This window comes from Pectinophora gossypiella, chromosome 15, assembly GCF_024362695.1.
Source record: "Pectinophora gossypiella chromosome 15, ilPecGoss1.1, whole genome shotgun sequence".
Classification (NCBI taxonomy): Eukaryota; Metazoa; Arthropoda; class Insecta; order Lepidoptera; family Gelechiidae; genus Pectinophora; species Pectinophora gossypiella.
This window is the reverse complement of record NC_065418.1, coordinates 11,010,843-11,028,564: the sequence shown is the minus strand read 5'-3', so window position 1 is coordinate 11,028,564 and position 17,722 is coordinate 11,010,843. Positions and strand designations below refer to the sequence as shown.

Here is a 17,722-nt window from a genome sequence, read left to right as displayed (position 1 = left end):
GTGTTTTGATAAATTCTTATTCTAATAATTAATTTATTGGCAAAATGTGAGTCTCTTTCACTACTTTGAATTTTATGTTGGGTTTTAGAGCAACATAATTAAATAATATAATGTAAGTAAGTAAAAAACAAGTGTTACCAAAATAATCTTTAATTTTAATTTACTAAAATAAATAACTTTAACAATTTGGTGGCAAGATAGCTTCTTGAGTTAGACTAATGGACCATTAACTAACTCGTTTGTAAGGAACTCTATCCAAAAGTCTTTTGGAAACAATGGCAAAGTTGGCATTTGTCTACATTCAACATGATTCTATCTTCGTCACATCTTATTATTCTCTTCACTTTCAAAATATACAAAAAACGCACCGGAACGCCTCTAATCTTTGCTTTTAGCAATTTTCATCATTTTCCATTTCCACTCGATTCCATTCCAATTGTCCAAGAAAAAATCTTAAGCGCCTGCCGTTTCTTTATAGCAAAAGAATCTTGTGTCACTTTGCTAATTTTCTGCACTAGGCGCTTGTTGAATTTTTGTACTTGATTTTTTTTTCTGTTCTCTTCTCATAGAACAAAATGCCAATCGATCCAATGTACTTTCGAACGTACGCTAAATTAAGTTGTTATCGATGTCACAAACGATTGTCGGACAGCAGTCTGGGTAGGGTCTGCTGGTATCTTCTTCTGACACGTGACATTTGGGGTCTGACGTACTAACAGTTCCACATCTGTAAAGAGAAGAAAAGATATTATAATAAGTCATCCGGCTAATCAACATGCCTTAAGATTCCCAAGTCGCCTCAAACCTCGGCTCAGGGCATTCTCTCAACTTATATCAAAGAAGAAACGGCCCGGAGTGGGCAAATAGCATTAAGCTCTGAAGAAGCAAAAAGTATATTAATTTCTAATATTATAGACGAGATATAGAGACACTTACGAAGCATAGTATAAGTAGCGGGGTGAGCAGTCTATTCTGTAGCAGACGCCAATAGGTGCAACGGTTTCACCGAAGGGGATTACATCACTAACTTCCTTCACATAGCACCCCTCTTTGTGTGCTGAAACAAAGAATGAGAAGATTAGTAAAATGTTAACAAAATCCGTCTTTTTAATAATAAATAAGGTTGCCCACCAAAGTCCTAAACTAAATAATAGAATTACTAAAATTATTTTTTATAATAATATTTTAGTTTTAAATCTGACCGTTTTTATCGAAGTGGACAAAGCCATTGTTCGTCAAATAACAAATCTTGTATTGTAAATCGTTATTAATAATACATATTACTATTATTATACATATAAGTTATATCACATTATTATATCACACGACCGTATTAGCATATTTTATTAGATCAAAAACTCGGTTTCACGTATAATTCATGATTGTATAAGTAATTACATAAGTATATAAATAAGTTCATTATCCTAATGATATTATTTTGCAAATTAATCCTACGACTTTGGGTCCAGTCACGACTACATGAAATTTTCCACTAACAACATAGAAAACGAAGAGGTCTAAGCTAGTATTAAATAATATTAGTATATATGATCATAGCAAATAGAATCTAGTGGAAATAAGATATATTTTATATGGATTTATTTTTTACGGATATTATTAATATCATCTTAATAATCTGTGATAACAGTGTTCGCGATTAAGGGTGGTATTAATAAATTAATCTCAGCTGAGACTGCCCTTAAGATCATGCTCAAGTCTCTGTTTTTATATGAGAACTGTCACATTGACATGATCTTAAAGACAGTCTCGAAGCTGTTAATACCACCCTAAGTGACTTACATCGTGTGACGTATCACAGGTTAGATTCCCGACTCAAGCTCTAAATCACTTCTGAATACACTGAATATGTTTTGATCATAGATAATTGGGTCGTGTATTAGGTTCAAGATTAATTATGAAATTCTAATTACTAAATAAAGGCAGATCTATAACTAACGAAAAACATTTTCTTTTTTCTATTTAACTTATTTATGAATTTTAATCAAGAAAAACGTCCGTGTATAATAAGTCTGACATTTTATCACGTTTTTCTATGACGTCATAGTGTGCTTCATACAAATTTTATGTACAATTCCGTGTTTTGACGTTTAGTAAAAAGTCACTGATTTGACTAGTTGGAAAGTAGCCCATTCATATCACGTGGTTTCCAAAAAAATTGCGGGGCAGAGAGTTATCATCTACCATCATATCAAGTATTATTTTTATTTTATGCTACCGTGAAACGGAAACTAAAGTATGATTTCCATAACCAAGAATACAATACATTATGAAACGGTTATCACGAAATCATTGAACAAGCTTGACAAGCATGAAAGTTTACATATTTTTACTTCAAATATACACTTCTCATCAAAAAAATCGAAACACTTCCGTTTTCATTGTTTCTGTCCGAATTTAACACAAAAAAGAATTCATACGATGAAAAAAAATACATAAATGTATAGCTGGCAGTTTGGCCATTACAGTAATTAGCGAAAATTCTAAATTCAAAATTAGAATTTCATTTGTTTATCTTATAAACGAAATGAATCACTGTTTTGAGACAAATGTGTGTTTAGGGTTGGAGTACATTTAGCGTTTAAAAACTAAAAATTGGCGCCTATCCTTAAACTTTTTGTTTTTTATTTCAATACTGTGACTTTGGGACGCCTGAAAAAAGGTTTTTTTTCTAAAACGTATGGATACTTCGCCCACAGAAGCCGCCCAAGTTGTGGCATTGCTGGATTCTGGCCTTAGTCAGCGTGTTGTGGCTGCAAGACTGCATCTAAGCCTGTCATCTGTTCATAGAGTCTATAAACGTTATCGGGAGACTGGTTTGTTCACGCGCCGTTCAGGATCTGGCAAGAATCGGGTCACTTCTGAGCGAGATGATCGATTTATTGTAAGAACTTCTTTAAGAAATCGACGCCTTAACGCTTTTCAACTGCAGCAGCGGCTTCGTGTTGTACGAAGGGTGGCTGTAAGTGACTCTACAATTAGAAGAAGGTTGAAGGATCGTGGACTGGTACCGCATAAGCCAGCAAATGGGCCGAAATTAACTGCAGACCATCGAAGAGCGCGCCTTAACTTTGCACGTGAGCACCTAAATTGGTCATACCTACAGTGGAGCAAAGTTCTCTTTTCTGATGAGTGTAAAATTATGCTGTATGGTAACGACGGAAGGAACAAGGTCTACAGAAGAGACGGAGAACGCTATGCACAATGCTGCATTGAAGAAAAGGTCAGCTATGGTGGCGGTTCGTGGACGGTTTGGGGAGGAATCAGCGCCGACGGTAAGACAGAGCTTGCTTTCGTGTCTGGGCCACGTCTGCCTGCACTAAACTGTCATCGGTACGTCGAAGAGTGTCTCGAGCCTCATGTGATGCCCTATGCACATTTTATTGGCAACGGCTTCATATTCATGCACGACAATGCTAGGGCTCACACCGCGGGCGTCGTACGAGATTATCTTAACGAAGTCGATATCTCTATTATGGAATGGCCAGCAAGAAGCCCGGACATGAATCCCATTGAACATCTGTGGGATGAATTAAAGAGACGAATTCGAGCTAGAGATCCTGCCCCAAAAACACTTAGCCAGCTGCAAGATGCAATCCAAGAGGAATGGGACAATATACCACAGCATGTGATCGTGACTCTCATCCGATCGATGAAGAACCGTATGGAAGCAGTAATTAGAGCTCGGGGAGGGAATACAAGTTATTAAATAAACGTTTTTTAGCTTTTTTTTCATTTACGTGTGTTGTTTTATCCATTTCCTTTATACTCCATACGGAATAAAAATGACTCATTTAACAAAATACGAAACCTATGAAAAATTCATTTAAATTTAGAACATTAACATTAAGATTTGATAAGCTCATATTACTCACTATTAAACGACATTTAACATTTATTCCTAAATGTACACATTTTTCTGATAATCCTGACAAAACGTAAACTTGCAAGGTGTTTCGATTTTTTTGATGAGAAGTGTATATTTTTCCGTTGTGTACCGTTACAAATAGTTTTTTTTAGTAAATGATTACTTTTTTATTGTTGTTTTTTTTAATATTTAAATCCATCCGCTAATATTGGTTTGATTTTATTATGTTATTTCTGCTTAAATTAAATATTAATAGTCTTATCGTATAATAAATAAAAGGCTAAGTATATAATTAAAAATCCTGTTCTATGTTTTATAAGATTGTGCGAAAATAACGTTAAGCATTTAAAAAAAACAAAATGGCACATCGACTGGCGCCAGTAAAAATATATTAAAGTTTTAAAAAACATTAAGATGTGTACACAAAGGAATTTGACCTCCCTACGAGGATAAACCGTATTGTCAAAAAATATAAATTTTAAAAAATAACCTTGTACGGTATGTATCGTATTTTTTTTTTTTTGAGATACAAATACTCGTAGCAGACACAATCTTAACTTTCGGATATTTATAGACAAAATTAATACATTTTGTTTTTTTACTTCCGTCCAAGTTAATGCCATCTGAGGCATATAAATTATATGTGAGGCATATTAATTATATGTAACAAACAATGTGGTGTTATGTGTATGTTGTGTTTACAAACTTTAAAGATTTTTTGTGCTTATTTGTATTTGATGAATCGTAGTCATTAATTACGATTTAAATAATAATAATAATAAAAAAGTTTATTTAGGTAAAAAATCAAAAAATCTTGGTGGAATCAAATAAGAGCAGAAAATTACAGTAACTTTGACACGATCTTTTTCGTCTTTTTATTGTTTATACTTGATTCCAACTTTTCCACTTGGCTCATAAAAAAACTGGATGATTTTACCATAAAACCATTGAAGGCATATGGAGGAATGGCGTCCTAAGTACAGTTTAGGCACCAGCCTCTACAATTAATATTACTGTTAAATGTATAAAAAGATATTACAATAAGTCCTAATATGGCCTACTTTGCCCACATAATGTTCCATCATGTTAGGCAGAATTCCTTTATTCGGATTTTAAATATCTGGGATGAAAAGCAGCTGTGCGCATTTAATATTTTTTCTTAACTTCCTAGCACATAAGATGTATATTTTGCTGCTACATGTGAATATATACATTATATAGCCGTCGCTTTCCGTTGTTTTACCAGAATAACAAGGTAATAACAAGAACGTTTCTCCGTTTATTCGCCGTATTAGCTAATTCTTGGCGCACTCGTTAACTAAGTCAGAAGTCGGAAGTCGGGGCATGTTCCCGGTACAACTCTCTAACTTGTTGCTTAATTCGGCTTTTATCATGTTTTCCAAATGTCTAAGTTATAAGGAAGCTTAATCCAATATACGGGAATCCTTAGGGATGTTATAAATAGAAACTAAGTAATTTATATAAACGACGTTTTACCCTTATATACTCCCCTTATATAGATTTTACTAAATATACTGAACTCATTTTTTAACAAAGTTAAAATTTGTAAAAGGAATCATTTATTCAACCATTTATTACCATGGATAAACTTTTTGACGGCCAATTTAACATTTTTGAATATACGTCATTTCGCAAGGTGTTATAGCCGAGGAAAAGAAATGACAAGAAACTGCAACAGTAACACATATTTTAAATCAATGTAGGTATATACTACAAGCTATTTAATTACTAGAGGAACACATTTAATATCAGGCACTTTTACCATTTGGGTAATCATTAATCTTATAATAACCTTTTTTATATAAACTTCTTATGAGCTTTAAATTTATTTTTAATTTTGTATATAAATCGACAAATATTCGTGTAATGAGCAAGAAACCGTGTTATCCTCTCTATTGAACTAGGTATTTCTACAAAAGCGTTAACATAGGTACTTAAATAATATCTAGAAATTATTTTAGATATTTTAAATATAATATCACAAGTACTTTGTAAAAACACGTGTACAATTCTCATTTGGATAACCTTTTAGTTGAAAGGTCGTGGGGTTGTGTATATATAATATTTATCTAAAGTTGTCCTTTGATAAGTGAGATCACAATGACAATTGACACTTAGGTTAATAGAACGATACATTCAGGGACAAAAAGGTTCTGTTTATTATACCCGAAATCTACTAATTAACAGATAACTTAAGTCCGGTACCTAATAAGGCTCAGATTTCATGACACAACAGTAAGACAATGAGATTTGAATTGTAAAAGGAGGATCGATACAACTCTATTATTATACATACGACATATACACAGCACTAATGTGCAGTCATAGTCAAAATTTTGAATATATTTATACATTGTTAAAATGTTAATTTAACGTACTATATATTTTTGAGGTATTTGTATATTATATGAGCATAAGTTGCCCGAGTTAAATACATAAATAAAATATTTAAATTGCAAAAGTGACTAAATTTTGTACAAAACACTGAAAATTTAAAAGATAGTGACTGAATGGAATAAACATGAATGTATAATGTTCTACTCGATGTTTTGGTTTCTCCGATATTCAAATGATGTATAAAATCAGTGTATAATTTAATACATTGTAGGGAAATCCGAAGTGTACAGTTATACAGTACAAATTGTATGACTACCGGATCTAGGCCACTTCGAAAGCAGTTTGACAGGTGATAAACTTTTATGATCTTTTATGGAAGGTGAAACACGGTCAATTGGCTCGCAGATTTTTTTTTTTTTTGACTTCAATACGATTTTTAAATCTAGATCGAACGGATCTCAAACAAATGCAAATCAAAAATCCTCAGGCTTTTCCCCCACTCGTCAACAAAATCAGGATGTGATAACTTCGACTCCGGACTCAGTCTGAGAGAATAGTAAAGAAGAAAACTCCACATATGGTAAAAACTATTATAAATAAACAAAAAATATATTGAAAGATAAATAAATTCAATTACTTACAAGTATTATTAGTTTAAGATCCTATATTTTTTTTGTATGTGGGCTAAAACAATAATACTTAAATAAATAACTAAAACAACTTAAATATATAAAAACTTACCTAATTCTTTAGGTTTTTGCGGTAAATTTCCGATAAATGTCGCGGCACTCGCCACTGCCACCATCAGAGAAAAGCAGAGAATTCTGGACACCATTTTTAAATTAAATAAAATCGTAAACTTTAAAAGTATTTAATTTTAAACAGAAAGTTATATTCAGGGCAAGACGCGCTCGTATGAGAGTTGTCGTTGGACTGTGGCTAGTATGAGACGCGAGTTGTTTTTATGTAAAACCGGCCTGTTGACGATTTGCGACTATTTTCCCAAACTCGGTGACGCAGCCGACCACGTGGTAAACATGATGTTATAACATTTTTGATAAACAATAAATAACAACCGACTATTCCAGTTTTTGATTCATAAAGGACATCGTTTTGTTTATTGGCATTTTATCTTTAGACTTTTGGAACCCGGGTAAGAGCTCTCAGCGCTTTTCTAGCCAAGTAGATAAATTAATATACCATAAGCCACGTCAAAAAAAAAACAAAAAGAAAGACATTTGGAGGAGCACTTCTAGAATTCATAAAGGTTTGGAACATTTGTTATGGTATTTAGTTTTATATATCTGCTATTCAAATAATAGGCACTCCACTATCTTTTTCTCTCAGGCGTATTTTTAGCGTAAGCCTTTTTATAACGGCATGAGCCCTCAGGGCTCGGTCACTATATTTTATTCGGCCAAATAGTGCTTAAATTCTATCCGAGATAGACCTACAAAAAGTCACATAAAAAATCTACCGAGACTACCACGCCCCATTTGTCTTCCATCGAAACATAATTAAATGTTATCTAAACTCATAGATCACTAAGCATTCGAGAGATATGATCAGCTTTAATAGCTTTTGCTGAAGGAATGACATTGGTTTTTAAATTTTGGAACGCACCGTAGAATTTCTAAAACAATCGATCGCGTTCGAATCGAAGCATTCCAAACACTTAAGTACGTAAACATATTTGAACTTCGGCCACTGAACTAATTATAATAATTACGAATCATGTCATAACATTTTAAATATTCAACGGGTTTTTTTTTACCTGTGCTACCAAACACCGGTCGCACAATCGTATCATCTGTGGATGGCCTTAAAAGGACGTCAGAAGGAATGTGGTATTTTACGTATAATATTCTTGAGTGATTCATCTTCGGATGTAAACAAACTTTTTTATGGCGGATTCTAAAGGAGTTAGATCCGTGTGGACGTTTATATTGATACGATACTTTTTTGGTCACATTCTGCATATTTTCGTTCGGGTTTTCACGTCTGAATTGGTGCTGTGATATTGTGTTGGCGTGTGGCGTTTTGTGTGTAATACTGCTTATTTTGTTATACTGATAACAGAATTATAAGTACGTGTAGCTGCCTATGTCTATTGGATGTTGATGGTATGACGACTTTTAACCTTTGTGGATTAAGCGAGGCGCCGTGTGAAGGTAAGGTCGGATGAAGTAGCCGCGAATTTATATAAAAATAATTCTGTGGATTCGGTGGTATTATAGGTGACAAAACCGCGTCTAATTGTTACCCTGTAGTTTTCTCATTGGTTATTGCTTTATACCTACATGATATTATGACTGAGAGCCATGTCAGGGACCTTTCCCGACTCTGTAGTAGTTCTGACAAGTGGGTCAATGACCAACCGCATCAACCGACACGATAATAACTAACTTATTACACTATTTCGATACTGTGAATACTTAGTTTTTTTACAAGGTCCGTTTTTAAGTGATCTCCGAAAAGATTTCTATAATCCTTCATTAGTGTTTAGCTATATTATTAGTATTGCAAATAGTTGTCCAAATTAATTTTACACTTATTTTCCGGGAACGACTCTATAATTATAATGAATTATTATTTTTGGAATTTAATATTGCAATATTAGTTAATATTGCTAATTATTTTGGATCTTTATGAGTGTGTGATGTATGAAAAGCGATATTTTTCTCTTTCAACTATAGTTGTTATCTTTTTTATTTCATCTTGGACGCCTATAAATCCATATATCAAAAAAAAATAAGTACAAAAAAATAGGTAATTAGTACATATATGGGTCGTTCTTCTTTTTTATCGACAATAAAAAGACATTTTCTCGATTTATCGGATTTAACATCTTTAAAATTATAACGGCAATAAATATTTTAAAACATCATATAAAGATGTGTCTGTAGAGGACTATTTAGTGGTTCTCTTTATCTTGGTAACATACTTTTCTTTGCAGGCGCATTCCAAAAAATATTGTGACAGAGTGGCCCTTTTCATCGGAGACAGCATTTCAATTTACCACTCTGTCACATAATTTTGTGAAAAACGATCAAGCTACGTTAATAACTAATTGAGGAACCAATTAGTATTTTGCTTGTATTTTGAGTATAATAAGATAACTATATTTTTGGACAATCAAAACATGAAATAAAATTCTAAAACGTAACTTATCAGAAGCAGAACGAAGGACAGATCATTGTCGATAAAAAAGAAGAACAACCCATATACAATATTTAAACGTGGAATCAATTCGTTATAAAAAAATGTATTTATAATGAATGAATTATAATAAACTAACTTGTAGGTACGTACAGTATACATATCTGAAACTGTACATACTCATTTATTTATTACTCATAATTTACTGCTTTTTTATGGTGATTACGAATAAATACTTCTAAATATGACTCCAACAATGTGTTATGTTATTTTTAAATTATTATTGTTCGAAATTTATTGCCGATACACGAAGTAATTCCTAGCGACAGGTAATATATTATAATTTGACATTTTTATTTTTTTTATTTTATCTTTGGGTTCTTATTTTATCTTTGGTAATAAATAAAGCACTAAAATTTTCATGAATTTTCAGACAGGAAATTCCATTTGATATCAACTCAGAATAATAGTCTGAAACAATCCCTTAAAGTTTTTGTTACAGTGTCACTAACATCATGTATACTAAGCTGAACGTTCTCTTAATACTGTAGAAATTCAGCTGCAGGAAGTATTTTAGTAGTATTATCAATTCAGTTAAGTACCTAAACCTGGTAAGGTCCGGAGTATCAGATACAATAGTTATACAATAGAATAGAATAGGCTAGTTTCCAACTAGTCAAAACAGTTACTTTTTAATAAACGTCAAAACACAAAATTACTATGGATTTTGTATGCAAAAGCACACTGTGACGTCATAGAAAAACGTGGTAAAATGTCTGACTTATTGTTACGTTTTTCTTGATTAAAATTCATAAATAAGTTAAATAGAAAAAAGGAAATTATTTTCGTTAGTTTTAGATCTGTGTTTATTTAATAATCAGATTTTCATAATGTATCTTGAACCTACAGAGCCTACCTACCTTCTGTCAGAGTACTGCGGGGCGGAAGGCAAGAGGGAAACCACTGCCCTATTTTTCCCTAAAAAGTAGCATGGAGAATGCTACACCGACACGAGCGCGGCTCTTAAATTGATGATCTTGAACCTAGTACAGTCATGAGTAATATAATGTACCCACTTTAGGACTCTGTCGCACTAACATATTTGACGTTTAGTGAGACTTACATTTCAATTTGTCAAAAAAGTTAATGTGACATGGTACCAAAGTGTATACATATTAATGCTCGTGACCGTACACAACCCAATTAAAAAGGTATCTGCCTCACGAACTCAGTACGTAAAAAAGGTCTACTGCGTTCTTTTTTAATCTGAGAACATAAACAAATATAATAAAATCACAAATTGTAATTAAGTGAGTTTGAATGTCACCTCAATTTAAAATGTCCATTTCGAACTACTTCGAATCGTATTTATAAAATAAGAAATTAATCCGAACAGTGTTTCTCCGCTTTTTAGAAAAACCCACACGAATGTGTTAATGTAATTTGTTATATTCTAGGTAATACTTATATTTATCACTTCAACCATTAAGCTATTAACCATTAAGTTATGTCAGAGGCCTTTGGTGGCTCAATAGTAGCCCTCACAGGGTTGATAAGGTCGGTCATCGACCCCATAACTCATACGACTGAAGATCTCTTCAACACTGAAGTGGAAGTAGAAAAAAAACTCGAACTACTTAGCTTCTCGAGGATATTATACAAGTTTTCTTGTACACTACATCTATCTATCTAGTATCTTTAACCAATCTTATCTATATGAGTGGTGAATTGTCACCATATCATCACCTCTCTAGCGTTGTCCTGTTTCCCACAGGGTCCGCTTGCCTAACCTGCAGATTTGACAGGTCCGATTTGGTACAGAAGCGACTGCCTGACCTTCCACCTTGGAGGGAAACCCCCATTACAGATGTCACGAACCTCCGAAAACACATTTCTCAGGTATATGGGATTCCTCACGATGTTTTCCTTTACCTCTTAACGCATGATAATCATTAAAGATTCAAATATGAGTTCGAAACACGTACCTCGATTTGAACCGGCGACATCACAATGAGAGTCAAGCGTTCGTCCAATTAGGCTAACACAGCTACACATTAATTCCTTCTGACGACTTGTAGGTCTAAATGACCAGAGTATATTAATAAAATAAACCATACCCTACAATCCTGAATGACCTTCTTTCCACTGCCCAAATGATAATAATAAATAATAATAAGCTACAAAAATTGCCGCATAAAGTACCTTTTTTTTTGGAAGGGCGGGTAAAAGGCGAATGATGACAGTCGATCATACCTTTAACGTGTCTTTAGTGAGGCAACGCCGTCATTATTGACTTGCTATAATTATCTGCGAGGCGACGATTGTGTTGACAAGCTTGGTAGTGCTGTAAGTTATGAAACGCAGCGGGTTTGAGAAAATCTTGCATCAAACATAGCATCACATCTTTATCCCCGAAGGCAGAGGTGCACTCCTCGCCAGCTATGTTTTAAACCCATATATTACGGGGTGAGAGCCGTAGTAATCCAGTTGCTTGCCTCTCACTTTGACGTCACAGGTTCAAATCCAGCACAGTCGTAAACCAATGATTGTCGAATTTGTTTCCGAATTCATATTTGGATCATAAATGATTATCACGAGCTCAGGTGAGGAAACCCACATTCCCGAGAAATGCATTTTCGGAGGTATGTGACCTAACCTGCATTGGGCTGGTTTTGCCTTCGCGGGTTGGAAGGTCAGAGAGGCAGTCGCTTCTGTAAGAAACCGGACCTGTCAAATCTTCAGGTTACGTAAACGGACCCTGTGAAAAACGTGAAAACCATAGGGAGATGATGATAAGTGAAGGCAAGTGAGGTCGGTTTCCCACTTCACAGCTCTTTCGAGACAAGAAGAAGAGAGAGAAAGAGAGAGAGAGAGAAAATGTTTATTCAACAAATTGTGACACATTACATACGAAGTGTTACAAATAGAGTAAAAACAACAAAATATCATAAAACAATTTTTAAAACTCAGTACATATTGTGGCACAGCAGTGAATAGGACACGAACTCAGCATTGTGTCTATTTCCGAAGAAACAGACGCTGTTTTTCAGTCGCTCCGAAGAAGCATAACTAGATTCGCTTTCCGCTATTTACTTACATGGTATAAAAAACAATTATAACGTATTAAACCATCAGTATGCCATAGCAATGGGCGCAAGGAATCCAGTCTGACAAGTTACTCTCGCACAGTACGATTATTAATAAAAAAAAACACCTCGGTTTTGTTGTACCGCCGGCATAAGAATATTCAGTTGACGTACATACCAGAGGTCCGGGTTTGGATCCCGGTTGAGTACAGGAAATTAACTTTTGTTTGACTCGATTCTAACGGCCTCACAAATAAAAATTCCATCCTTATTTCAAGATTATACTAGGAATCGTTAAACCTGGTATAAGCCTAGGGACATACATGATAATAAGGAGATAATTTAAAAAATCCGAGAAGAAACCAAAAAATCACATCTGTCAATGTCAGTCAGTTTTAGGTTATTCCGAACTTAAACCTTATTGAAACATGTCTCATATGTGTTAGTAAACTTATTCTAGATGTTGGTAGCCTTATCTAATATTAGATGCTATGACATGCAAGTCACAGCATCTACGCAGATACGGGCAGTCGAGTCGCGCACCTATCATCGAGAGGGCGGGGTTGCCGCTGCCCCGCACCCTGCGCACCAGAGACGTGCATCGCTTCCTCATAGTCATATAAAAGCAGTCGACGCGAGCTTCAGCGAACATGCCCGAGGCGCTACAGAAGCGAGGCAGCCGCAATAACACCCTAAAAGCGTTGTTGAACTGGACGCGGATGGCGCTGTATGCTATTTGCTTATTTGTAGATCGTGCTTATTCTTAGGTTATGATCGGTATAAAAAGTTACACAGGGTTTATTTGTAAGGCCGTTAGACTTTATGCATCAAATAGAAGTAAGGACGCGTGATGGAGTATGCTCTACAGCAACGGCGGTGTCCTCTCTCGTGAGCTGGAATGGAGTTGGCTAAGCCAATATCATCCTGCAGATGATCGGTGATAGGCTGGACTGTCCTTATCTCCGGCATTGCGGCGACAGACATGTGCCTGTACCGATGCCAGTGAGAAGGTACTAATATAAATTTTAACCTATTTTGTGATCATTGAATAAAAGAAAGAAATAAATAAATAAATTGTTTTATATTATAATATTTTATTTTATTATTTTTTATTATATTTTATTTGATTTTATTTTGTATATTATTTAAATTTATTTGAATGTTTTATTATGTAAATTATGGATCATTGTCATCTGAAATAAAGCAATTTATTATTATTAAAGCCGAACTTTGTATTAAACAGCCGGCCACATTGAAGGCTGAATAGCTGTCCATCCGTGTAAAAAAAACATACTTATTTACTTCCCAAAAGAAGAGAAGTATAGAGAATAAAATTAGGTAACTTATCTAGAAACCCAGAGTGGTAAGCTCTGGCTCTCAATCTTGGAATAAATCTATACCTTGGTTAACAGTACAAGACTGTGGACAAAAGTTATGAACTAGAATTATGTCTAAGCCTTAAGTTTAAGCTGTTGTTAAAGGGCTTAGGATGTACCTTGCGTTTTTGGTGTTTTTAGTCGAGATCTAAGCAACTGAACTGAACGATTTGAATGCGCTTTTTTGTTTAATAGTTGAAGTAGAGTCAACCCTTAATACGTGCATAATATGAGTGATTGTACATGTACTTATGTGGAAATATCTTACAACTATTGTTAACATATGATGTATAATTGTTTGTTATCCCATGAAAATAAATAAATACATAATGCTCTTTGGTTGAAGTGACATTTCTCTCACACTATAACCGCAAGCTGACTGCCTCAGCAACAGAATTAAGAGACAGGGACATACATGATAAAATACTAAATAATAAATTCATAATCTATAAATTAATGATTTAAAATTAGCACAGAAAGTTAACAATATTAATGTTTGCATTTTATATCGATTTATTAAAAAAGCTTAATTTTAATACATACTTACTTGACAAATCTGACACTAACTAATTTAATCTATTTTTCTAATTTGATTTTAGTAGAAATCACCTATTTCCTTACAGAGCAAAAAGTATTAATGCTGTCATCTTACTGGATTACTACAAAACACATCCAAAGCATAAATGTGAAAAAAGCCAAGTTCGTATCTAAACGAAGTAAGACCTGACTGAACCTTTCGAGGCTCCTTAATACTTTTATATTATAATTGTTCTTTGATACCCATTCGTCCTCATACATCTTTTCTAGATTTCGTTAAGACTTTTCACTAACCTGGCCTCAAGAGGTATAGAGTCATCTTCTCTGCCCTCCACTGGGGAAATTCCTATTCGGCGCGACTTTGCCGCGGGGTTAAGCGCCTCTTAATTGAGTAGACCGGAGGGAGTTGGTGGGTGAGTCTGAGGCTGTAGGGTATAACGTAGAACCCTTGCCTAGGGATACGGGTGTAGATCTCAATGGTTGCAGAGGCGGCGATGGAAGCCATCAGTACGGCAATGCAGGACAGAAGGGGCAAATCACAGGGACTGTAACCTGACAGAAAAATGGTTCGTGTATTTTAACCGGTATGTTACGCGAACTTGGCTTGCACACCGCCGTGTGTCTAGATGTCAGCAAAGTGGTAATGAACTGTACTAAAGCCTTAGAATAACGTACTACGTATAGAACGGTAACTCTCCGCTTCCCACCAGTGGCTGAGCTAGGTTTACCTCACCCCCGCTGGTCTTACTTTACTTCGGAATTATATTGCGGAAGTAAAATTTTATCGGATATCAGTTTGACGAAATTCATGTTTTAACCCGTCTTCACTCAATCTAAACCGTTGTTTTTATTTTATTAGTATATTCGCCGCTGCTGAACCGCTGGGTGCGATTGCACGCTGTTACTCGTACATAGCTGCCCGCGGCTTCGGTGATTCGGGCCGGTCTCTTGTGTTTTATTTTTATGTTGTTCGTCTTTCGAATCTGTTACTAATACTAGGTTAAGCCTTTTGTTACTAACTAAATATGGACTATTCCGAAATAAATATTTTGAATTTGAATTTGAATATTATAGTATATGTTCGAATTTTGAAATTGAACATCAACGTTCTTTCGTCTGATTGGAATATTTTATCTGTCTGTTAACGCTAGTAGAACCGATGTTACCTATAACAAATAAATCAAATAATTATTATGCAATTATGTGTGACGTAATATTCACTGAATAGTGACGTTACAATAAAGTATCATTAAAATAGCACTTGTTTATATTAATATAAAGATGAACACAGATACTTCTTAGAATTACGTACATAATATTAGATCATCAACATATTTTTAAAGCGGATTTATAGATTATGTTTCCTCATGCTCCCTCATTGAGCGCTTATTGCCATCGTCCCACTAGGGTCGACTAATTCTTTCAAATGTAATCCTCTCAAACGATGCTCTGAGCCCAGTTTAGCGCCAAACTGGCCTGTTGCCTTAAATTTTGTACCGGGTGCGGTGAGACCCGTCAGCGCTCCCCATTTGTCCGGCCAAGTAGCTAATGCCATCTGCGGAAAATCTACCATAAGTCATAGAAAAAAAGTTTCCTCATGTCATGGAATTTTGCAATAGTGAGAATACTTATTTATTTCCAAATCAGACAGTTACAGTCTATAATTTTATAACACACATAATCACAATTAAAAATAGTGTATTTAGGTTACTATTGAGCCGCCAAAGTCCCTGACATGGTTCATATAACGACTACATCTTATCGTGAGAAGAGAAGAAGACGACTACATAATAATATATGTTTACTTAAGTAAATAGTACCTAGTAGCTTGGGCCGACTGCTTAACGTGCCCCCCGAAGCACGGATCATCTTACTTTCGGACAGTCGCCTGCAATGACCGAGAATCGAGCCCTGAGCTTCTAGACCGAGAGACCAACGCTTTTACCACTGGACCACAGAGGCCGTCATATAATATCCAGGTAATGACGATAGATTTGACAGTTAAAAATATTTTTTTAATTAAGTGTAAGGTAAACTGTTAAGTTGACGATTGTCTTTTTAACGACTTGTATCTCTGTGCACCCCATTAGTAGCTGCAAGCGTGACTTTGTTTATTACACCTTAATACCACGTGGGTGACTAAAAAAAACACATTGAAGCAATTCATCTAAAAAAAAATGCTATTTAAAAACCTGTTGACATTGCGCATTTACGTTTATATATCCGTAAATGTGAAATATCATTTTTGCTTTTTTTAAATGAATCGATTCAATGCGGCTTTTTTAAACCCCAGGTGTTGTTTGTCTCCTCGTGTAGTTTACGTAACTCCGGCCAAGTAGTTAATAATGCCATCTGCGGCAAATCTACAATATCACGTCAAAAAAAAAAGTTTACGTAATAATACATGCGTAACTCTAAATCCGGTTACTATGCATAAAACTTGTTCCGATATTCGTAAGAAGTAGCTTAAAAGTCTGATAATCTGGCCAGATACCATCCTCCAGTCGTACTTTGACCACAAAAAAAAAGTTTTCATCTCGAGCTCCTCCGCGCTTCGGAAGGCACGTTAAGCCGTTGGTCCCGGCTGCATTAGCAGTCGTTAATAACCATCAATCCGCACTGGGCCCGCGTGATGATTTAAGGCCCGATCTCCCTATCCATCCATAGGCAAGGCCCTTGCCCCAGCAATGGGGACGTTAACGGGCTGATGATGATGAATCTGGCCAGATACCATCCTCCAGTCGTACTTTCGTATCTATGATGCATGGGATTAGCTGTCTTGGAACTGATATTAGGCAGTCAAATTACTAAATTATAATGTATTGCAGTGGTTGAGCGTTGGGCTCACGATCCGGAGGTCCCGGGTTCGAATCCCGGTGGAGACATATCACAAAAATCACTTTATGATCCCTAGTTTGGTTAGGACTTTACAATCTGATCACCTGGTTGTCCGAAAGTAATACGATCCGTGTTTCGGAAGGCACGTCGAGACGTTTGGCGGCTCAATAGTGACCCTGACACCAGGTTTGATGAGTTGGTAATCCACCTCACAACCCACACGATAGAAGAAGAAGAAGACTCAATTGTATAACAGTGTTAATCAATCAATCAATCAATAATACTTTATTGCACAACAACATATATAAAGGACATAAACATACGAATAAAACATAAGCACAATAGGCGGCCTTATACCAGTGTTTTAGTGTTTTTGTTGTGTGTTGTGTGTGCTTAGTGTTTTATCTTTCTTTTAAAAAAAGAACGTCTAGGGCCCTGTGCCGAGGCGCCGAGGCTTTTCTAGCAGCTTCTTTTCCCCGGCT

The 17,722-nt window shown here is 35.2% G+C and overlaps 1 protein-coding gene and 1 long non-coding RNA gene across 2 annotated transcripts; one reads left to right on the top strand and one right to left on the bottom strand.

Annotated features, from left to right (window-relative positions):
* Nucleotides 1–134: 134 nt before the first annotated feature.
* Nucleotides 135–7,202, bottom strand: LOC126373398 (uncharacterized). Its single transcript, XM_050019566.1, has 3 exons — nt 6,986–7,202; nt 937–1,057; nt 135–727 (listed from the first exon to the last, which is right to left on the bottom strand). Exons 1-3 carry the CDS (start codon nt 7,077–7,079, stop codon nt 610–612), a joined length of 333 nt encoding a protein of 110 aa, XP_049875523.1. The 5' UTR covers nt 7,080–7,202; the 3' UTR covers nt 135–609.
* Nucleotides 7,203–9,753: 2,551 nt separating this feature from the next.
* Nucleotides 9,754–14,214, top strand: LOC126373411 (uncharacterized). The gene is made up of 2 exons (XR_007567312.1): nt 9,754–10,170; nt 10,313–14,214. It is a non-coding gene; the product is annotated as an uncharacterized LOC126373411 (long non-coding RNA).
* Nucleotides 14,215–17,722: the final 3,508 nt, after the last annotated feature.

Coding starts and splice junctions, on each gene's coding strand:
- LOC126373398 (XM_050019566.1), bottom strand. CDS start 7,079: ATGGTGTCCAGAATTCTCTGCTTTTCTCTGATGGTGGCAGTGGCGAGT. Junction 1,058..6,985: donor GCAAAAACCTAAAGAATTAG/GTAAGTTTTTAT, acceptor TCTTTGTTTCAG/CACACAAAGAGGGGTGCTAT. Junction 728..936: donor CGCTACTTATACTATGCTTC/GTAAGTGTCTCT, acceptor TTCTCTTTACAG/ATGTGGAACTGTTAGTACGT.